Here is a 17,278-nt window from a genome sequence, read left to right as displayed (position 1 = left end):
ACTCTACTTTGAATCTGCTTCTCAAATTGAAAGAAAACCAGCTAATGCCTGTGGGTGGATGATCTGCAAGAACCCACTTCCCTCTTCTGATACTGCAGATAAACCCTCAGAAGTCAACTTTTCTGGACTCTGCCTCCCAATACAGAATGATGAGGCTGCATGGGTCCCAGAAGTGACCCAGTTGCCTGAAGACAAGATGCTCCATGTATAAGCCACTTGCAGCACAATTGTAAGGATGTCTATTCAGAAGTAAGTCCCATTGGGTTCAATGGGTCTTATGCCTAAGTAAGTGTGTATATGATTGCAGCTTTAGAGTTTAACCATAGTACTCAAGACCACAGCAGGCCACAAGAAGAAAAACGAACAAAACTAGATGCACCATGCCAAAGTTGCTAGTTTAATAAACATCTGCAGAGTGTGCCCAGCCCCATTCTAAAGGAGAAGGAAAGGAAAACCCTCAGAATGCTCACTCATCCACTATCCCAGGATCAAAGCTAATCTAATTTGGAGAAAAATTAATTCCCAACTTAAATATGGGCACAACTCACCTGTAAGTTATGCCAAGTAGACCCCCACAAGTCTGAAGTCTGCCCACCCCTAGCATAGACCATTCTGAGCTAGATGGGCCAATAGTCTGAGTTGGTATGAGGCAGTTTCCTGTGTCCCTACTCTCACCTTGTGTAATGCTCTTCAGTAAAAGAACATTACACTTCTGTGATGTTCACATTCCCATTTCAGATTAGACTAAACCCGGATGATCCTCAGCTTTGTCCCTACCTTGAGAGACAGAGGTAGCTCTCCTGCATGCCCTTACATTTAGTTAAAGGGAATGCTGCCTTAGAAAATGCCTTAGAAAATACATTTTTATTTGACACCTCCTCCAAGGAGCTCAGGATGGCACACGTTTCGTCCCCACAGCTCTTGCCCCACAACAACCTGGTGAAGTAGGCTGGACTGAGAGAGAATATAACACAACACATATTTACCCTGATCCAGTGCTCCTGATGCTCATGTCTGTGACAATATCTGTGACATTGACTGTTAGGTATATTGATGATGACTTTGCAGCCATTTCTGACATGTATTGCGTCTATAGAGATTATATATCCTTTCTAGTTGTAGCGGGTGCACTGTGCTATCCCTTGGGCCATTCAGTGTGGTACAAGGGGAATCACAAAACCTCCGCCTTTGACCCTGCATAAAGAACTACTTGAAGTTTCATAAGTGACCTTGTTCCTTAAGTGACCTCTCTAGTTATTTCTTTGTGAGCATGTTATGTATACAGAGGTGGAACAGCAGGCATGCCTTCTAGATCTCAACTTACAGGCACACAGTGCTTCAGGGAGGGAGCAATCCTATGGGGATAGGCAGCTGCCTCCGAACTCAGAGGTGACCACCTATCCAATGCAGGGCGGGCGGAGCGCGGAAGGGATCTTCTCCTCCACGCTCCAGCTGCCCTGTATTTGTGGCTAGATGGCCGATTTCGGCTGTCCAGCGGCAGCGTTTCGGAGCGGGGAAAGTGGCTGGACAACACATAGGAAGCATCATTCCAGGCCTTCTGAGGTCCCCTCCCCACCCCTGGGAATGCCTCCTTTCCTCCTATTCCACACTGCTCTTACGAACAGGAGCCGGGGACAATCTGCACCGCCTATGAGGCGGCAGGGGCAGGGAAGTGGTTTAGCAGCTATAGGATTGTGCCTTAAATTATTATTCCAGATTTTTCTTTGGACTGTAAGCCTGCAGGCAGGAACTGACCTATTTCAGTGCTCATTATGTATGCCAGGTGGGAGAGATGATGTTAAAACCCAAAGAGGCTCTGTCTGACTAAAGCAGTTCCATCTTGCTCAATGCTGCACTGGTGAGCCAGGGTTATTCTGGATTTCTCATAAGGTTTTGACTAGGGATGGCGGAGAAATCCGCCACAGACTCCAATGAGGCCGGATTCTTTGGAATCTGGCCCCCCAGAGTCTGTGGCGGAACGGACTACCCCCCCCCCCCGCCATCCCCTGAAATCCCCCCGGGACGGAACCTACCTAGTGGTGGCTGGTCTGGGTTGCTGTCTTCGTTCCGCAGCCGTCTGCTGCTGGGCTGTGGAACAAAGTGGCGTCCGGCGTAGCAGACATCTGCCATGCCATTTGTGTCCCTGCTCTTTGCCATGATAGGCTACGTAAATATTTATGTAGCCAATCATGGCCAACGCCAGAGACACAGATGGCGTCCCCTACGCCAGACGCCATTTTCATCCGCAGACTGGCCGCGGCCGGAAGTCTGGCAGCTTTCGGAGCTGGCCGGCAGCTCTGCGGACTCCCTGTGGAGCGGAGCCAGCCAGGGAGGATTCTAGGGGGAGGACCGGATCGCCTCCCCCCACCTGTGGACCCCCCCACGGACCCCAGGTAAGGGGATCCGTACATCCCTAGTTTTGACAGTGGCTGGAACTCTTACTTTGGGTCAATGGGCACTGTTTATTTCAAAATCATAAATCCCTATATGTAGAAGAATGGAGCAAATTCCTTTTATGCCTTTAAGCATCAAACTAGTTGTGACATGAAGATGTGCATAATATTGCATTGATAACCTTTTTTGAACAGGAAAAGCTGCTTCTGGAGGGGGTAAGGATCAGAGAAGCAGTGGCGGGAATCCTAAAGCTTTTCCTCACTCCTAGTTACGCCCAAGGGCTTTCACCCTCTGTCTCGGGCTGTTCACACAACATGCTAACCCACATCCAGTGGTTGAGTGTGAATTGTTGTTGAACTGTGGGTTGGCGTGTTGTCTGAACCCAAGACATTTTCTGCTGGGTGGCTTGTTAACCACCCTAAAGAATCCAACAACAAACCATGGATTTTCAAGGTGGCTTTTTCAAGAAAAATAAGCCATGCTGCATGGCTTCCGGAAAGCCGCTTTGCGGAAAATGTCCTGAGTTCAGACAATACACTAACTGATGGTTCAACAAACAGCCCACGGTTAAACAACAACCCACACTTAACCACTGAGTGTGGGTTAGCATGTCATGCGAACCCAGTCAGCGTAACTAGTTTGGACCTAAGTTTTAATCAGGTGATTTCTCATCTATCTAAATAATTTCTCATTATGTAGCCTGCTTATTTTGATCACTGTTTCCATTTTTCTTCTTAGTGTCAAGACTCGTGCTGTCAGGATGCCCCCTGGTTACCAAGCAGACCTTGTAATTCAGTTGGTATGGGCAGATGGTGAGCCTCCCCAGCAAATAACAAGCCTAGCAGCAAACTCAGCATATGGATTGTAAGTTAACCCGATATAGTTTCATTTAATAGATCATTTCATTCAAACAGATATTTGTGCCACTATTCTTTGCAGCACTTTGCTTACAGTCAAATAGCAACTTGAAAGATGCCCTATATCCAGGGGGACTGTCCCAATGTTGTACAAGGCATATTGCTGTGCACATCAAACCATTCTTCATACAGATACATACGACTACTGCACAAGACTGCTTGCACCTGCAGAACTTAAGAACTTAAGAAGACCCATGGACTACGGGCATATTGAGATGCCTACGGGAAGCCGATAACAGGCCATGAATGCATGCTCCCACTCGTATTCCTCAGGAACTGTCATACAGAGGCAAGATATTATATAGCCATCATGACTCATAACCACTGATAGCCATAATCCTCCATGAATTTGTCTAATCCCCTCTTAAAGTGTCCAAGCTGGTGGCCATCACTACATACAGATCCCAAAATTTAACTATACACTGGATGAAAATGTACTTCCTTTGATCTATTCTGAATCTCCTAGCGTTGAGTTCATTGGATGACTCCAGGCGCTAGTATTAAATCCACTTTCTCCATACGATACATAATTTTATACACTTCTATCATGTACCCCTTTCCTCACCTTTTATAAGCAAAAAAGCTCCAAATGTTATAAACTCTTCATAGGGGATTTGCTCCAGTCCCTTGATCACTCAGATATTTCAAGCATCATATTTGTATAGGTCTTCGCCAGCTTGGTTGTCACAGTGTTGTACAAAGCATATTGCTGTGCACATCAAACCATGTATGATTTTGGGTGGCCCAAAGCTTTATTTGGGGTACAGAGCCCCCATTCCTTATTTTTTTCTACATATTTTGGGTATTATTGGCATTATATAAATGTCCTTATATAAAGTTTCAGGCCACCCAAAACAATACACCCATCCAGGAGCATACACTCTATAAAATGACACCGAGATCATCCTTGCCCAAAGCTCTATGTGTGCATAGTATATTGTCAAGCATGGCACACTACACCAATAATAGAAAAAATACATAGAAAAAAATAAGGAACTGGGGCTCTGTATCCCAAATAAAGATTTGCTGTCCCACAGATCATACACCCACACATCCAGGCAGTGGATCAGATGGCAATGAGTTCAGTCTGGCCCAAAGCTTTCTATACACACAGAGTAGTGTCAAGTATGGCATACCACACCAATAATACCCAAAATATGTAGAAAAAAATAAGGAATGGGGGCTCTGTACCCCAAATAAAGCTTTGGGCCACCCAAAATCATACATGGTTTGATGTGCACAGCAATATGCTTTGTACAACACTGACAACCAAGCTGGTGAAGACCACTTTGAATCTGTCCTTGAAGGAGAAAATGATGACAATGACTTTCATGATTAGCTAAAACATTTCAGAAAAAAAAGTACATCAACTTTGCTGTTCTTGTGGATTTGTGAATGCAGGTATGCTACTGACATATTGGCATAATGCAAAGTATTGTCAGGGAATCAAGTTCTCTTTCATTGTCATCTCTTTGACTATTACCTAGAATATGTCTCATTTGTCAACTTGTTTAGTCATCTTGTCCTCAGATTTGAGTATAATGTATTTCTGGCTTTTTTTACACAATAAAAGTGTTTTTTCAGTAAAAGCTACTTATTACCAGTGGGCATCATGGTTAATAATTTTACTAAAGTCATAGATTATTTTGAAACCCTTAACCACTCCATTTAAAGATCCAGGAATTTGGAAGGAATTGTACTGACAAATGTGGAGGGTGGGGGGAAGTACCAGGAATTTTACCTCAGTAGAGTTATGACAAAAGTCACAGTGCCAAATAACAGGCTAAGAGTGCACTCCTATGGAGATAGTCATCAGCCTCCGAACGTGGAGGCTGATGACTATCCAAAGCAGGGTGGCTGGAGCATCTGTTTCTCCAACATTTAGGTTAAACAATATGATCTTCTTTATAATGTACCTAATCATACATAAGTACAGCTTCTTGAATTCTGTTACTCCGGTAACTCTACTTCCCAATTGTCTTGTCTTCCTTCTGGCTAAGTTGGTTAGCCCTCAAAATCCATTCATCCAAAGCGGGGAGGCTGTTTTTCCCCAGTTGTAACTTATTGCCACTATAAATGAATTATCATGTCAATATCTTCTGCTACAACTATATATTTAACATAACAGAGCAGTATAACTAAAATCATAGAATAGTAGGGTTAGAAGAGGCCTACAAGACTATCAAGTACAACCGCCTGCTCAAAGCAGGAATCCAAGTCAGAGCATCCCTGACAGATGGCTGTCCAGCCACGTCTTGAATGCCTCCAGTGTGGGAGAGCCCACTACCTCCCTAGGTAATTGGTTCCATTGTCGTATTGCTCTAACAATCAGGAAGTTTTTCCTGATGTTCAGCCAGAATCTGGCTTCCTGTAACTTGAGCCCATTATTCCATGTCCTGCACTCTGGGATGATGGAGAAGAGATCCTGGCCTTCCTCTCTGTGACAACCTTTCAAGGCCTTGAAGAGCGCTATCATATCTTTAATGAGCTTCTGCTGTGCATTAAAAATGTGGTTGTTCAGGCAAGCATTTGGGGTGGGTTAGGGTATTTTAGAAAATGTTTTTATTGTAGAATTTTATTGTTTTAAACTGTTTTATTATATGCTTGTACATTGCCCAGAGTGGCTGGGTGACCAGCCAGATGGGTGATTAATAAATTTAATAAATAAATAAATTTAATAAATAAAATAAATATCCCCTCAGTCTTCTCTTCTCGAGGCTAAACGTGCCCAGTTCTTTCAGTCTCTCTTCATAGGGCTTTGTTTCCAGTCCCCTGATCATCTTTGTTGCCCTCCTTTGAACCCTCTCCAGTGTGTCTGCACCCTTCTTAAAGCGTGGTGCCCAGAACTGGACACAGTACTCCAGATGAGGCCTAATGAGCACTGAGTAGAGGGGAACTAGTACTTCACGGGATTTGGAAGCTGTAGTTCTATTAATGCAGCCCAAAATACCATTTGCCACATTGTTGGCTCATATTCAGCTTGTGATTGACAACAATTCCAAGATCCTTCTCACTTGCAGTATTGTTGAGCCAAGTATCGCCCATCTTGTAACTGTACATTTGGGTTATTTTTCCTAGGTGCAGAACTCGGCATTTATCCCTGTTAAATTTCATTCTGTTGCTTTCTGCCCAGCACTCCAGTCTATCAAGATCCCTTTGAATTCTGTTTCTGTCTTCCAAAGTATTAACTATCCCGCCCAGTTTTGTGTAATATGCAGATTTGATCAGCATTCCCTGCACCTCCTCCTCCAAGTCATTAATAAAAAGAGCATTGGGCCCAGGACTGACATTGTTGTTGTTCAGTCGTTCAGTCTTGTCCGACTCTTCGTGACCCCATGGACCATAGCACGCCAGGCCTTCCTGTCCTGCGCTCTCTCCCGGAGTGTGCTCAAGTTCATATTCATTGCATCGGTGATGCTATCTAGCCATCTCATCCTCTGCTGTCCCCTTCTCCTTTTGCCTTCAGTCTTTCCCAGCATCAGGGTCTTTTCCAGAGAGTTTTCTCTTCGCATTAGGTGGCCAAAATATTTGAGCTTCAGCTTCACTGCCTTGTTGTGGCGAAGGGGCTTGCATAACTCAGTGAAGCCATAAGCTATGTCGTGCAGGGCCACCCAAGACGGACAGGTCATGGCAGAGAGTTCTGACAAAATGTGGTCCACTGGAGAAGGAAATGGCAACCCACTCCAGTATTCTTGCCAAGAAAACCCCATGGAATGTATCACAAGGCGAAAAGAGATGACGCCGGAAGATGAGCCCCTCAGGTCGGAAGGTGTCCAATATACTACTGGGGAAGAGCAGAGGGTATTTCCAAGTAGCACCAGAAAGAGTGAAGCGGCTGGGCCAAAGCCGAAAGGACACTCAGCTGTGGATGTGTCTGGTGGTGAAAAGAAAATCCAGTGCTGTAAAGAACAATATTGTTTAGGAACCTGGAATGTCAGATCAATGAATCAAGGTAAGCTGGAGGTGGTCAAACATGAGATGGCAAGATTGAACATTGACATCTTGGGAATCAGCAAACTAAAATGGACAGGCATGGGCGACTTTAATTCAGGTGACCATCTACTACTGTGGGCAAGAATCCCTTAGAAGAAATGGAGTAGCACTCATAGTCAACAAAAGGGTGGGAAAAGCAGTACTGGGGTACAATCTTAAAAATGATAGAATGATCTCAGTACAAATCCAAGGCAAACCATTCAACATCACAGTAATTCAAGTCTATGCCCCAACCACTGATGCCGAAGAAGCTGAGGTTGATCGGTTCTATGAAGACCTACAACACCTTCTAGAACTAACACCAAAAAAAGATGTCCTCTTCATCATAGGGGATTGGACTGCTAAAGTAGGAAGTCCAGAAATCACCGGGATAACAGGCAGGCATGGCCTTGGTATACAAAATGAAGCAGGACAAAAGCTAATAGAGTTTTGCCAAGAGAACATGCTGATCATAGCAAACACTCTTTTCCAACAGCACAAGAGGCGACTCTACACATGGACGTCACCAGATGGTCAATATCGAAATCAGATTGATTATGTCCTTCGCAATCAAAGGTGGAGAAGCTCTATACAGTCAGTAAAAACATGACCTGGAGCTGACTGTGGCTCAGATCATGAGCTTCTTGTTGCAAAATTTCAGCTTAAATTGAAGAACCACTAAACTATTCAGGTATGACCTAAATCATATCCCTTATGAATATACAGTGGAGCTGAGGAATAGATTTCAGGGATTAGACCTGATAGACAGAGTGCCTGAGGAACTATGGACGGAGGTCTGTAACATTGTTCAGGATGCAGCAACTCAATCCATCCCAAAGAAAAAGAAATGCAAGAAAGCCAAGTGGCTGTCTGATGAGGCTTTACAAGTAGCTGAAGAAAGAAGGCAAGCGAAAAGCAAGGGAGAAAGGGGAAGATATATCCAACTGAATGCAGATTTCCAGAGAATAGCAAGGAGAGACAAGAAGGCCTTCTTAAATGAACAATGCAAAGAAATCAAGGAAAACAATAGAATGGGAAAGACTAGAGATCTTTTCAAGAAAATTGGAGATCTCAAGGGAACGTTTTGTGCAAAGACGGGCATGATAAAGGACAAAGAAGGCAGGGACCTAACAGATGCAGATGAGATTAAGAAGAGGTGGCAAGAATACAGAGAAGAACTATACAGGAAAGATCTGAATGTCCCTGATAGCCATGATAGTGCGGTCACTGAACTTGAGCCGGACATCCTCAAGAGTGAAGTCAAGTGGGCCTTAGGAAGCATTAGTAACAACAAAGCTAGCAGAGATGACAGTATTCCAGCTGAGCTATTTAAAATCCTAAAAGATGATGCTGTTAAAGTGCTGCATTCAATATGCCAACAAATTTGGAACACTCAACAATGGCCGCAAGACTGGAAAAGGTCAGTTTACATTCCAATTCCAAAGAAGGGCAACGCCAAAGAGTGTTCAAACTACCGCACAATTGCGCTCATTTCACATGCCAGCAAGGTGATGCTCAAAATCCTACAAGCTAGGCTTCAGCAGCATGCAAACCGAGAACTACCGGAAGTACAAGCTGGGTTTCGAAGAGGCAGAGGAACTAGAGATCAAATCGCCAACATTTGCTGGATCATGGAGAAAGCAAGAGAATTCCAGAAAAATGTTTATTTCTGCTTCATTGACTACGCTAAAGCCTTTGATTGTGTGGATCACAACAAACTGTGGCAAATTCTGAAAGTGATGGGAGTACCAGACCACCTTACCTGTCTCCTGAGAAACCTGTACGAGGGTCAAGAAGCAACAGTAAGAAGCAGACATGGAACAACCGAGTGGTTCAAAACTGGGAAAGGAGTACGACAAGGCTGCATTTTGTCGCCCTGCTTATTTAACTTATATGCAGAGTACATCATGAGAAATGCCGGGTTGGATGAATCACAGGTCGGAATTAAGATTGCCGGGAGAATTATCAACAACCTCCGATATGCAGACGATACCACCCTAATGGCAGAAAGTGAAGAGGATCTCAAGAGCCTCTTGTTGAGGGTGAAAGAGGAGAGTGCAAAAGCTGGTTTGAAACTCAACATTAAAAAAACGAAGATCATGGCATGTGGCCCCATCACTTCCTGGCATATAGAAGGGGAAGAAATGGAATCAGGACTGAAATTACCTCTCCCCAATTTGAGAAGATCCCATTGATTAGCACTCTTTGGGTCCAATTCTGTAGCCAACTGTGGATCCACCAGATTGTTTTTTCCTCTAGCCAATTTGAGCTAGTTTGCTCATCTGGGGCACTTTGTTGACAGCTTTGCTGAAGTTGAGCTGTATTATGTCCACAGCATTTCCACAGTCCACCAGGGAGGTTATCTAATCAAAAAAATCAGATCAGATTTGTCTGGCAGGATTTGTTCTTGACAAATCCATGTTGGCGTCGAGTAATCACTGCATTGTTTTCAAGGTGCTTACAGATGGATTGCTTTATCATCTGCTCCAGAATTTTCCCAGAGATTGATGTCAGACTGACTGGTCTGTATTTCCAAGGTTCCTCCTTTTTTCCCTTTTAGGACAACATTAGCCCTCCTCCAGTCATCTGGCACTTCCCCCGTCCTCCATGATTTCTCAAAGAGAATAGACAGTGGTTCTGAGAGTTCTTCTGCCAGTTCCTTGATTACTCTAGGATGCAGTTCATCTGGTGCTGGAGATTTGAACTTATTCAAAGTAATGAGGTGTTCCCTGACCATATGCCTATCGATCTCAAGCTGCAATCCTGCCCCTTCAGCCTGTACTTCGCCTTTTGCCAGGGGGGTCATAGACCCTCTTTTGGGAGAAGTCTGAGCCAAAGTAGGAATTGAGCACTTCTGTCTTTTCTTTGCCATCCTTATTTAATAGTTGAACCACCATTTCTTTCCTCTGTCTTTTACTATGCACGTAGCTGAAGAAAGCCTTTTTGTTGCTTTTAGCCACCCTTGCTAACCTCAGCTCATTCTCAGCTTTAGCCTTCCTGACGCCATCCCTGCAATTCTATGCTACCTGCCTGTACTCTTCCTTTGTCGCTTGGCCTTCCTCCCACTTCCTATATGTGTCCTTTTTTGTTTTCAGGTAATCTCTGAGCTTTTTGTGAAGCCACATTGGCTTTTTCTGTTGCGTTCCACCACTTTTTCTTGTTGGAATTGTTTGTAATTGTGCCTTGGGAATTTCCTTTTTTAAAAACTCCCACCCATCTTGGAGTCCTTTTCTCGTTAGAGTCGCTCACCATGAGACTTTACTTATCATTGTTCTGAGTTTATTAAAATTGGCTTTCCTAAAATCCAGGGTATGTGTTTGGCTACACTCGGCTTTTGCTTCCTTTAGAACCAAGAACTGAAGTATAACATGGTCGCTTTTGCCCAGAGTTCCCGTAACTGCTACTTTATCCACTAAGTCATCTCCGTTGATTAGGATCAAGTCAAGTTCCTCTAGTTCCTTCCTCTGCTTTCTGTAGGAAAGGAACTTCTGTTTTTAAACCCCTCTAGTTTAAAAGGCTGGTGCATTCAGCTACAATAGGAAGTGTAGCTGAATGCACCAACCTTTTAAACTAGAGGGGAGACTGCCACCTTTCCTTCCACTCACTGATTTCTCTCTCTCCCTCTACTTTTCTACTCTTATATGCCCAGTGCTAGAAGCTTGCTTGCAATAATTTTTTGAAGAGGGAGAGGGAAGGGCAGGAAGAGCTCCATGTGAAATACTGGTATGTCACACAGCATCTAGGTTTACTGCCCCAAACTGGAACCTTTGGCTTCTGCAGAAATTTAGCTTCAGCACAGCAAAAGATTCAGTCAGCCTCCACAAATGGCTTTCTCCCACTTTACTTTAAGTTCTTCTAAAGTTCTTCTAAATAGCTGCAGCCTCAAGATTATTCCAAAAGGAGGGTTAGGACTATGCAACATCATGATCAAGGAAGTTCTCAGGCTATTTATTTATTTATTTATTTATTTATTTAATCTCCCATCTGGCCGGTCACCCAGCCACTCTGGGCGATGTACAAAGTATATAATAGAACAGTTTAAAACAATAAAATTCTACAATAAAAACACCATATTTCTAAAAGTACCCTAACCCACCCCAAATGCTTGCCTGAACAACTATGTTTTTAATGCACGGTGGAAGCTCGTTAAAGAGGGGGCATGGCAGAGTTCCCTAGGGAAGGAGTTCCACAGAGTAGGGGCAACCACAGAGAAGGCTGTCTCCCTCGTCCCCACCAGTCTAGCTGTCCTGGCTGATGGGACACAGAGAAGGCCATCCAAGTCTGATCTTGTTAAGCAGCCTGTCTGGTGTTGCTGGAGGCGCTCCTTAAGATAGGCTGGGCCAGAACCATATAGGGTTTTAAAGGTCAAAACCAACACCTTGAATTTGGCCTGGAAAACAACTGGTAACTAGTGCAACTTCTTCAGCACTGGAGTGATGTGATCTCGCCAGTGTCTTCCTTTAATCAGGCGAGCTGCCGCATTCTGTACCAGCTGCAGCTTCTGAACCATCTTTAAGGGTAACCCCACGTAGAGCGCATTGCAGTAGTCTAAATGAGATGAGACCAGGGCATGTACTACCTATGGGAGCAGATGGTCAGGAAGATAGGGGTGTAGCCGCTGTATCAGATGGAGTTGATACAGCGCTGTCTGTCTCACAGCTGACACCTGAGCCTCCATGATCAGCTGGGAGTCCAAAATGACCCCCAGGTTGTGGACCTGGTCTTTCAAGGGTAGCCATACCCCATTCAACACCAGGTCGACATCCCCCAACCTCCTCTTGTCTCCCACCAAAAGTACCTCAGTCTTGTCAGGGTTCAGCTTCAGCTTATTCCTTTTAAATAGGTTTTGCAGTTTTTAAAAATCAAGAGAAAGCCATCAGCCACCTTGCCTCATATAATTAATTTGTGCAATCCTTACAAACCCTCTATAGCCTCCTAGATTCCCCAAAGTGCTACCTCTCTGAAAGGAGACACTTGGCTTGGGTCTCTCTCCCCACTCCATTTCTAGTCACCATTTCCAATTACCCTCCGCCTCCACCTCCACCTCCTTCTTTTCTCCCTTATCCTGGTCTTTCCATCTCTTTTTTATACCACCCAGATATACCACCCAGCATATCCCAGGGAAGATATAGGCAAGTGAAGTTCTGAGCTTTATACAAACAGACAAGAGGGTTGGTTTTTCTCCTCCTCCTCCTCATCCAAGTCCTCAAGAAATGTGGGTTCACATAGTTGCAGAGGAATGAATGTAGGGGTTTTTTGTTTGTAAGTTGTCATTAACCAGCAATAGGAAGGGTTGTAGCTCAGTGGTAGAGTGCATGCAGAAGGTCCCAGGTTCAATCCCCAGCATCTCCAGGTAGGGCTAGGAAAGAATCCTGCCTGAAACCCTGGAGAGCTGCTACCAGCCAGTGTCAAGAATACTGGGCTAGATGGGCCAACTTTCTGATGCAGTACTATGTTCCTATGAACAGCAAGCTTTAATAAAAATAGGAGGAGGGGGGGTTGGAAGTGGAAGGGAGATAAGTACTGCTCACTCATACAATCCTATGTATGCCTACTTAGAAGTAAGCCCTATTATGTTTTATGAGACTTACCCCCAGGAAAGTGTGCATAGGATTCCAGCACAAGTTACTTTTGCAGGGAGGTTCGCAGCCTGATCTTCTGCATGTTTACTCAGAAATAAGTCCTGAGTTGTGAGCATGGTACTGCAAGGCGTAATGCACTGCACACCCAATTCCAGTCTAATGAATTGACTACCCTCTGAGCCCAGTCCTATGCATGTTTTGTCATTTGTGTGGGTTTTTTTTTTCATTTTGCATGAACTCTAGCTTCAGTGGTGACTGGTGAGGTACAGTACACACTCAGAGTTTCTCCATAATGTAGCCCTAGTTTTGAAAACAGATGCATTGGCTGAATCCTGGTGAAGTCTTGACACAAATTAAGCTGTGGGGAGGAAGATACATTGAGATCTTGTGCATAACAAGGAGGAGGTAGAGGAGACATCTAATTTTATGAAAATATATGTTTTTATGAAGAGTGGAGGATGGTAAAACGAGGAGGGATTGTTGTATGGAGGGGAATGGCATTCATAAGGGGAGAATGTCAGTGCTCAGTGGTGAAAGAAAAGCATTCTGCATATGCTCAGAGGCACTCTATATTTTAGAAAATAAGAAGAACCATGCTTCATCAGTCCAAGGTCCATCTAGTCCAGCGTTCTGTTCACACAGTAGCCAACTGGCTACCCATGGAAAATCCACAAGCAGGACATGAGTGCAAAGGCACCCTCCCACACATGATCCCCTGCTGCTACCATTTGTGAAATATAAATAAATTCTAGTAATTCTAAATTTGCGTGTGTGTGTGTGGCATGTACATTGAGTTCAAACCCAGCCTAAATCCCAAGCAGAACTGGGCAGACTTTATGTCTCAAAATAACATATTTTGCTTTAGTTTTACTAAGAGCTGCAGGAGGAGGGAGGGACTGTGGTTCAGTGAGTTACAGGTCCATCTTCTAATCCTAGGACACATTTTTACCATGGTCTCCCATCACTGTACCTTGCAGGAGGGCAAGGATGGGACCATGAGATGCCCATTCTTCCAATGCCAGCACACTTAAGGAGCAATCCTATGGGGATAGGCGGCCACCTCCAAACAGGGTGGGCAGAGCATGGAAGGAATCTTCTTCACGCTCCAGCTGTCCTGCATTTGTGGCTGGACTGTTGATTTTGGCTGTCTAGCTGTGGGACTCCAGAGCAGGGGTGTGGAGAGGCCAAACAACACATCGGAAGGGTCGTACATGAACTTCTGTGCTCCCCACCCCCAGGAATGCCCCCTTTTGCCCCATTCCATGCTGCTATTCCGAGTGCAGAGTCCAGGGACGATCCACACCACCTACGAGGAGATGGGGTAGGGGTGGGGATGCTTTCTGGGAACCAACCTCAAAGTGTGGGCTCTGAGATCGGTTCCTGGAAACTGAACAATCCTATGGCTGTCCAGACACTGTCTAGCAGCCATAGGATTGCGCCTTTAACTATGCAACAGCCTTAAACTGGATTTCAAACATCATAATTCCCTAGCCCCTGCTCCTATCATTCTGACACTTTGCAGGTTTCTTGTCTGGGGACACCTCTAATGACTCGTGCATTTTCATACAAATTTACCCCAAAACTATGGAGGGTGAAGGGAAGGGAAGCCAAATCATTCCCTCCTTCAAACTGGAAAACTCCCCTTCTACATGAACTGCTGGACCTATCCTGAACCTTTGCTCATCTCTTACTGAGGGACACCTCTAGGCTGTCAGTAATTTTCAGAACAATGGTCTATAAGGCACATAGGGAGATACGTATATCCTCTTTGTCAAGGCTACCCTTGCACAAAAACCCCTGGGCCTATCATTGTACAGTTTAGCAGACATGATCTTCTCTGATGGGGCATCAAATCCTGAAATGTTCATCCATTCTTCTAAGTAATAAAAAAGTTATTGGCAGTTCCCTTTAAAAGAAAATCAAAATATAAAGGCACTTAGCACAAAAAACCCTGCACCCATTTTTCTGACATTGGGCAGGTGTAATCCCCTCCTAAGGGGCAACTATGCCTGCAACCAGCATCCCGTTTTGACCAAGAGAAAAAAGTTACAGTGGGTTTTAAATTTTTTTTCCCCATGATAGTCAACAATAAGCATAAAGACTCAGTTTTCTGAACCTTGATTTGGGTTTGCTACTGAGCTGAATTGGACTTGCTCCAAATTGGCCCAAGCAGAAGCAAGATGTTTTCCAAACCGCTGAATCAAAGTCTGAGTTGAAGGGTGGGGGGTCAGTGCACACTTCTGATGTATGTATGTACGCATGCACACACATACACACACACATACACATCAGAGGTGTGCACTGAAACCCCCCACCCCTGCATATATCAGCACATGCAAATTTGTGTTATGGACCTGTGCACCGCATCTTTTAAGAACCTAGCAATGGCTCTGGCCCTATACCTTCTGTAGTAAAGACAGACAAACAGAATTCACCTTCTGTGAAATCTCCTTATCCTCCTTCAGTATTCCTTTAACTCTGTTGGATCCAGTAGTCCCTAGCCAGTTTCCTGCTTCTGATGTATTTAAAGATGTCTTTATTGTTGGCCTTGATGTTATTAGCAGTATGCTCCCCAAAATATTTTATGGCATCCCTTCTTGTCTGCTTGCAGTTCCCTCATGCAAGGTTTTATTCCATTTTGTTCTGCTCATTTGAGCAAGACTTCCAGTTCCTGAAGGAAGCCTTATTTCTAATATCTTGACTCTGCTCATGCTGGTGACCATTTATATTTGGTGCTTCCTTTCCTGACCTGCAGTATACATTCTAGCTGAGCTTTTATTAATGTGGCTTTGAGAGAGATTTAATGCTCTTGATACTCTCTTTCAACTTCCTTTTTAGTTTACCAGTTCCCTCATTTTAGAGAAATTTGCCACACTTTCATTGCTTGAAAAAGATGTCAGAGTACAGCGTCCTTGAGGAATGTTTCTTTTCTCAGAGTTGCATTTGGAAACTGCAGTGGTTTGGCTGTTGTGGATTTTATGCAAAAGACTACGCTGCTGAGCATGGGAAGCTTCGACCTTTATGCATCAAATGATCTGTATCAACGCCAGCCTCGCTCTCCACGCAGAAGCAAGCAGTTTACTGCAGGTAGGAGATAAAATCTAGTTGAGATTAACTTGAATAGCTTTTTCTCTTACTGCCTGCAGTTTTAGAATACGTTTGAAATGCATACTAGTTAGGAGAAAGTTCATAACAACATGAGAGGCATATGATTGAAATCAAATACTGAGACCTTCATAGTGGCGAAAGATTTGTGACAAATGGGTTTGGTGTGGACCAAAAGTTACCTCTTAAACCTGTTTCTGATAAGAACATGTATAGTCTAGCGTTCTGTTCCAACAGTGGACAGGCAGATGTCTATGGGGAGCTCCACCAGCAGGACATGAACACAATAATACCCTCCTGCTCGTGTTTCCCAGCACCTGATGTTGAGAGGCAGACTGGCCCTGATACCGGAGGTAATTTATAGTCATCTTGACTAGTAGCCACTGATAGATAGCCTTATCCTCCATGGATTTGTCTAACCCCCTTTTAAAGTTAGTAGCCATCACTAACGAATTCTATAGTTTAACTATGTGCTGTATGAAGAAGTACTTCCTTTTATCTGGAACTGCCGGAACTGCCGGTACGATGCTTCCTGTGTGTCAGCCAGCCTCCCCGAGTCCCCCCTCACTCCAAAGTCCCACAGCTATACAGCCAAAATCAGCCGTCTAGCCACAAATGCAGGGTGGCTGAAACATGGAGAAGAAGATTCCCTCCACGCTCCACCCACCTTGCATTGGATAGGCAGTCACCTTGAGGTCGGAGGCAGTCACCTATCCCCATAGGATTGCTCCCTCCATTAATTTATTTGATGCATATTCTGATCCAGCTTAAATAGATGCTAGTTGTGGTATCATTTCCTTTCACTTTGGACCTTGTATTTTTCACCTGCTGCTGATGCTGATGTTCTGGCCTGTCCCAAGGACAACTTTTGCATGCGTGGCCTGCCTAGCTTTTATCCCGATTTAACGAAATGGATCCATACTTCCCCTCAGAGTACGTTTTATCAAGTTTAGACCTAGTGCTTTGTCAAGACTGGTAGGGACTGATTTGAATGTGGTTTTATTCAGCATGCATGCCATTTCCCCCCTTCTGGATAAAATGTGAAACATATTTTGTTGTGGTAGTGGTGTTTGTCATGCTATCTTTAGCTCTAGTTAAATTAATGACAAAAATATTGGCTGCCATGGATCCATGGAATAGATTATTCTGCCATAAAACAGAAACAGAAACTTTTAAAAATGTATACAAAAGCAGTGGATTTTCCACTGCCTTCTTCTTGGCAGGTACTAGAAGCTGTCAAGGTTAGACATTTGACAAGGGCCCAGAGACCACCAAATGGCCTACCATGACAAAGGCATGGCTTTCGGG

The 17,278-nt window shown here is 44.3% G+C and overlaps 1 protein-coding gene across 1 annotated transcript in view; it reads left to right on the top strand.

Moving 5' to 3' along the window:
* STXBP5L (syntaxin binding protein 5L) overlaps positions 1-17,278 on the top strand; it is a 285,752-nt gene that overhangs the window by 206,859 nt on the left and 61,615 nt on the right. Inside the window, exons 17-18 of the mRNA XM_084835365.1 lie at positions 3,133-3,258; positions 15,801-15,952. Coding sequence (XP_084691491.1) covers positions 3,133-3,258; positions 15,801-15,952 — 278 coding nt within the window. The remainder of the gene's footprint in view (positions 1-3,132; positions 3,259-15,800; positions 15,953-17,278) is intronic.

The sequence above is a fragment of the Heloderma suspectum genome, chromosome 2 (assembly GCF_057233095.1).
Source record: "Heloderma suspectum isolate Gila_16-S chromosome 2, 16-S_ref, whole genome shotgun sequence".
Classification (NCBI taxonomy): domain Eukaryota; kingdom Metazoa; phylum Chordata; class Lepidosauria; order Squamata; family Helodermatidae; genus Heloderma; species Heloderma suspectum.
The sequence above is the reverse complement of the archived record's forward strand: the minus strand, read 5'-3'. Positions and strand labels throughout refer to the sequence as shown.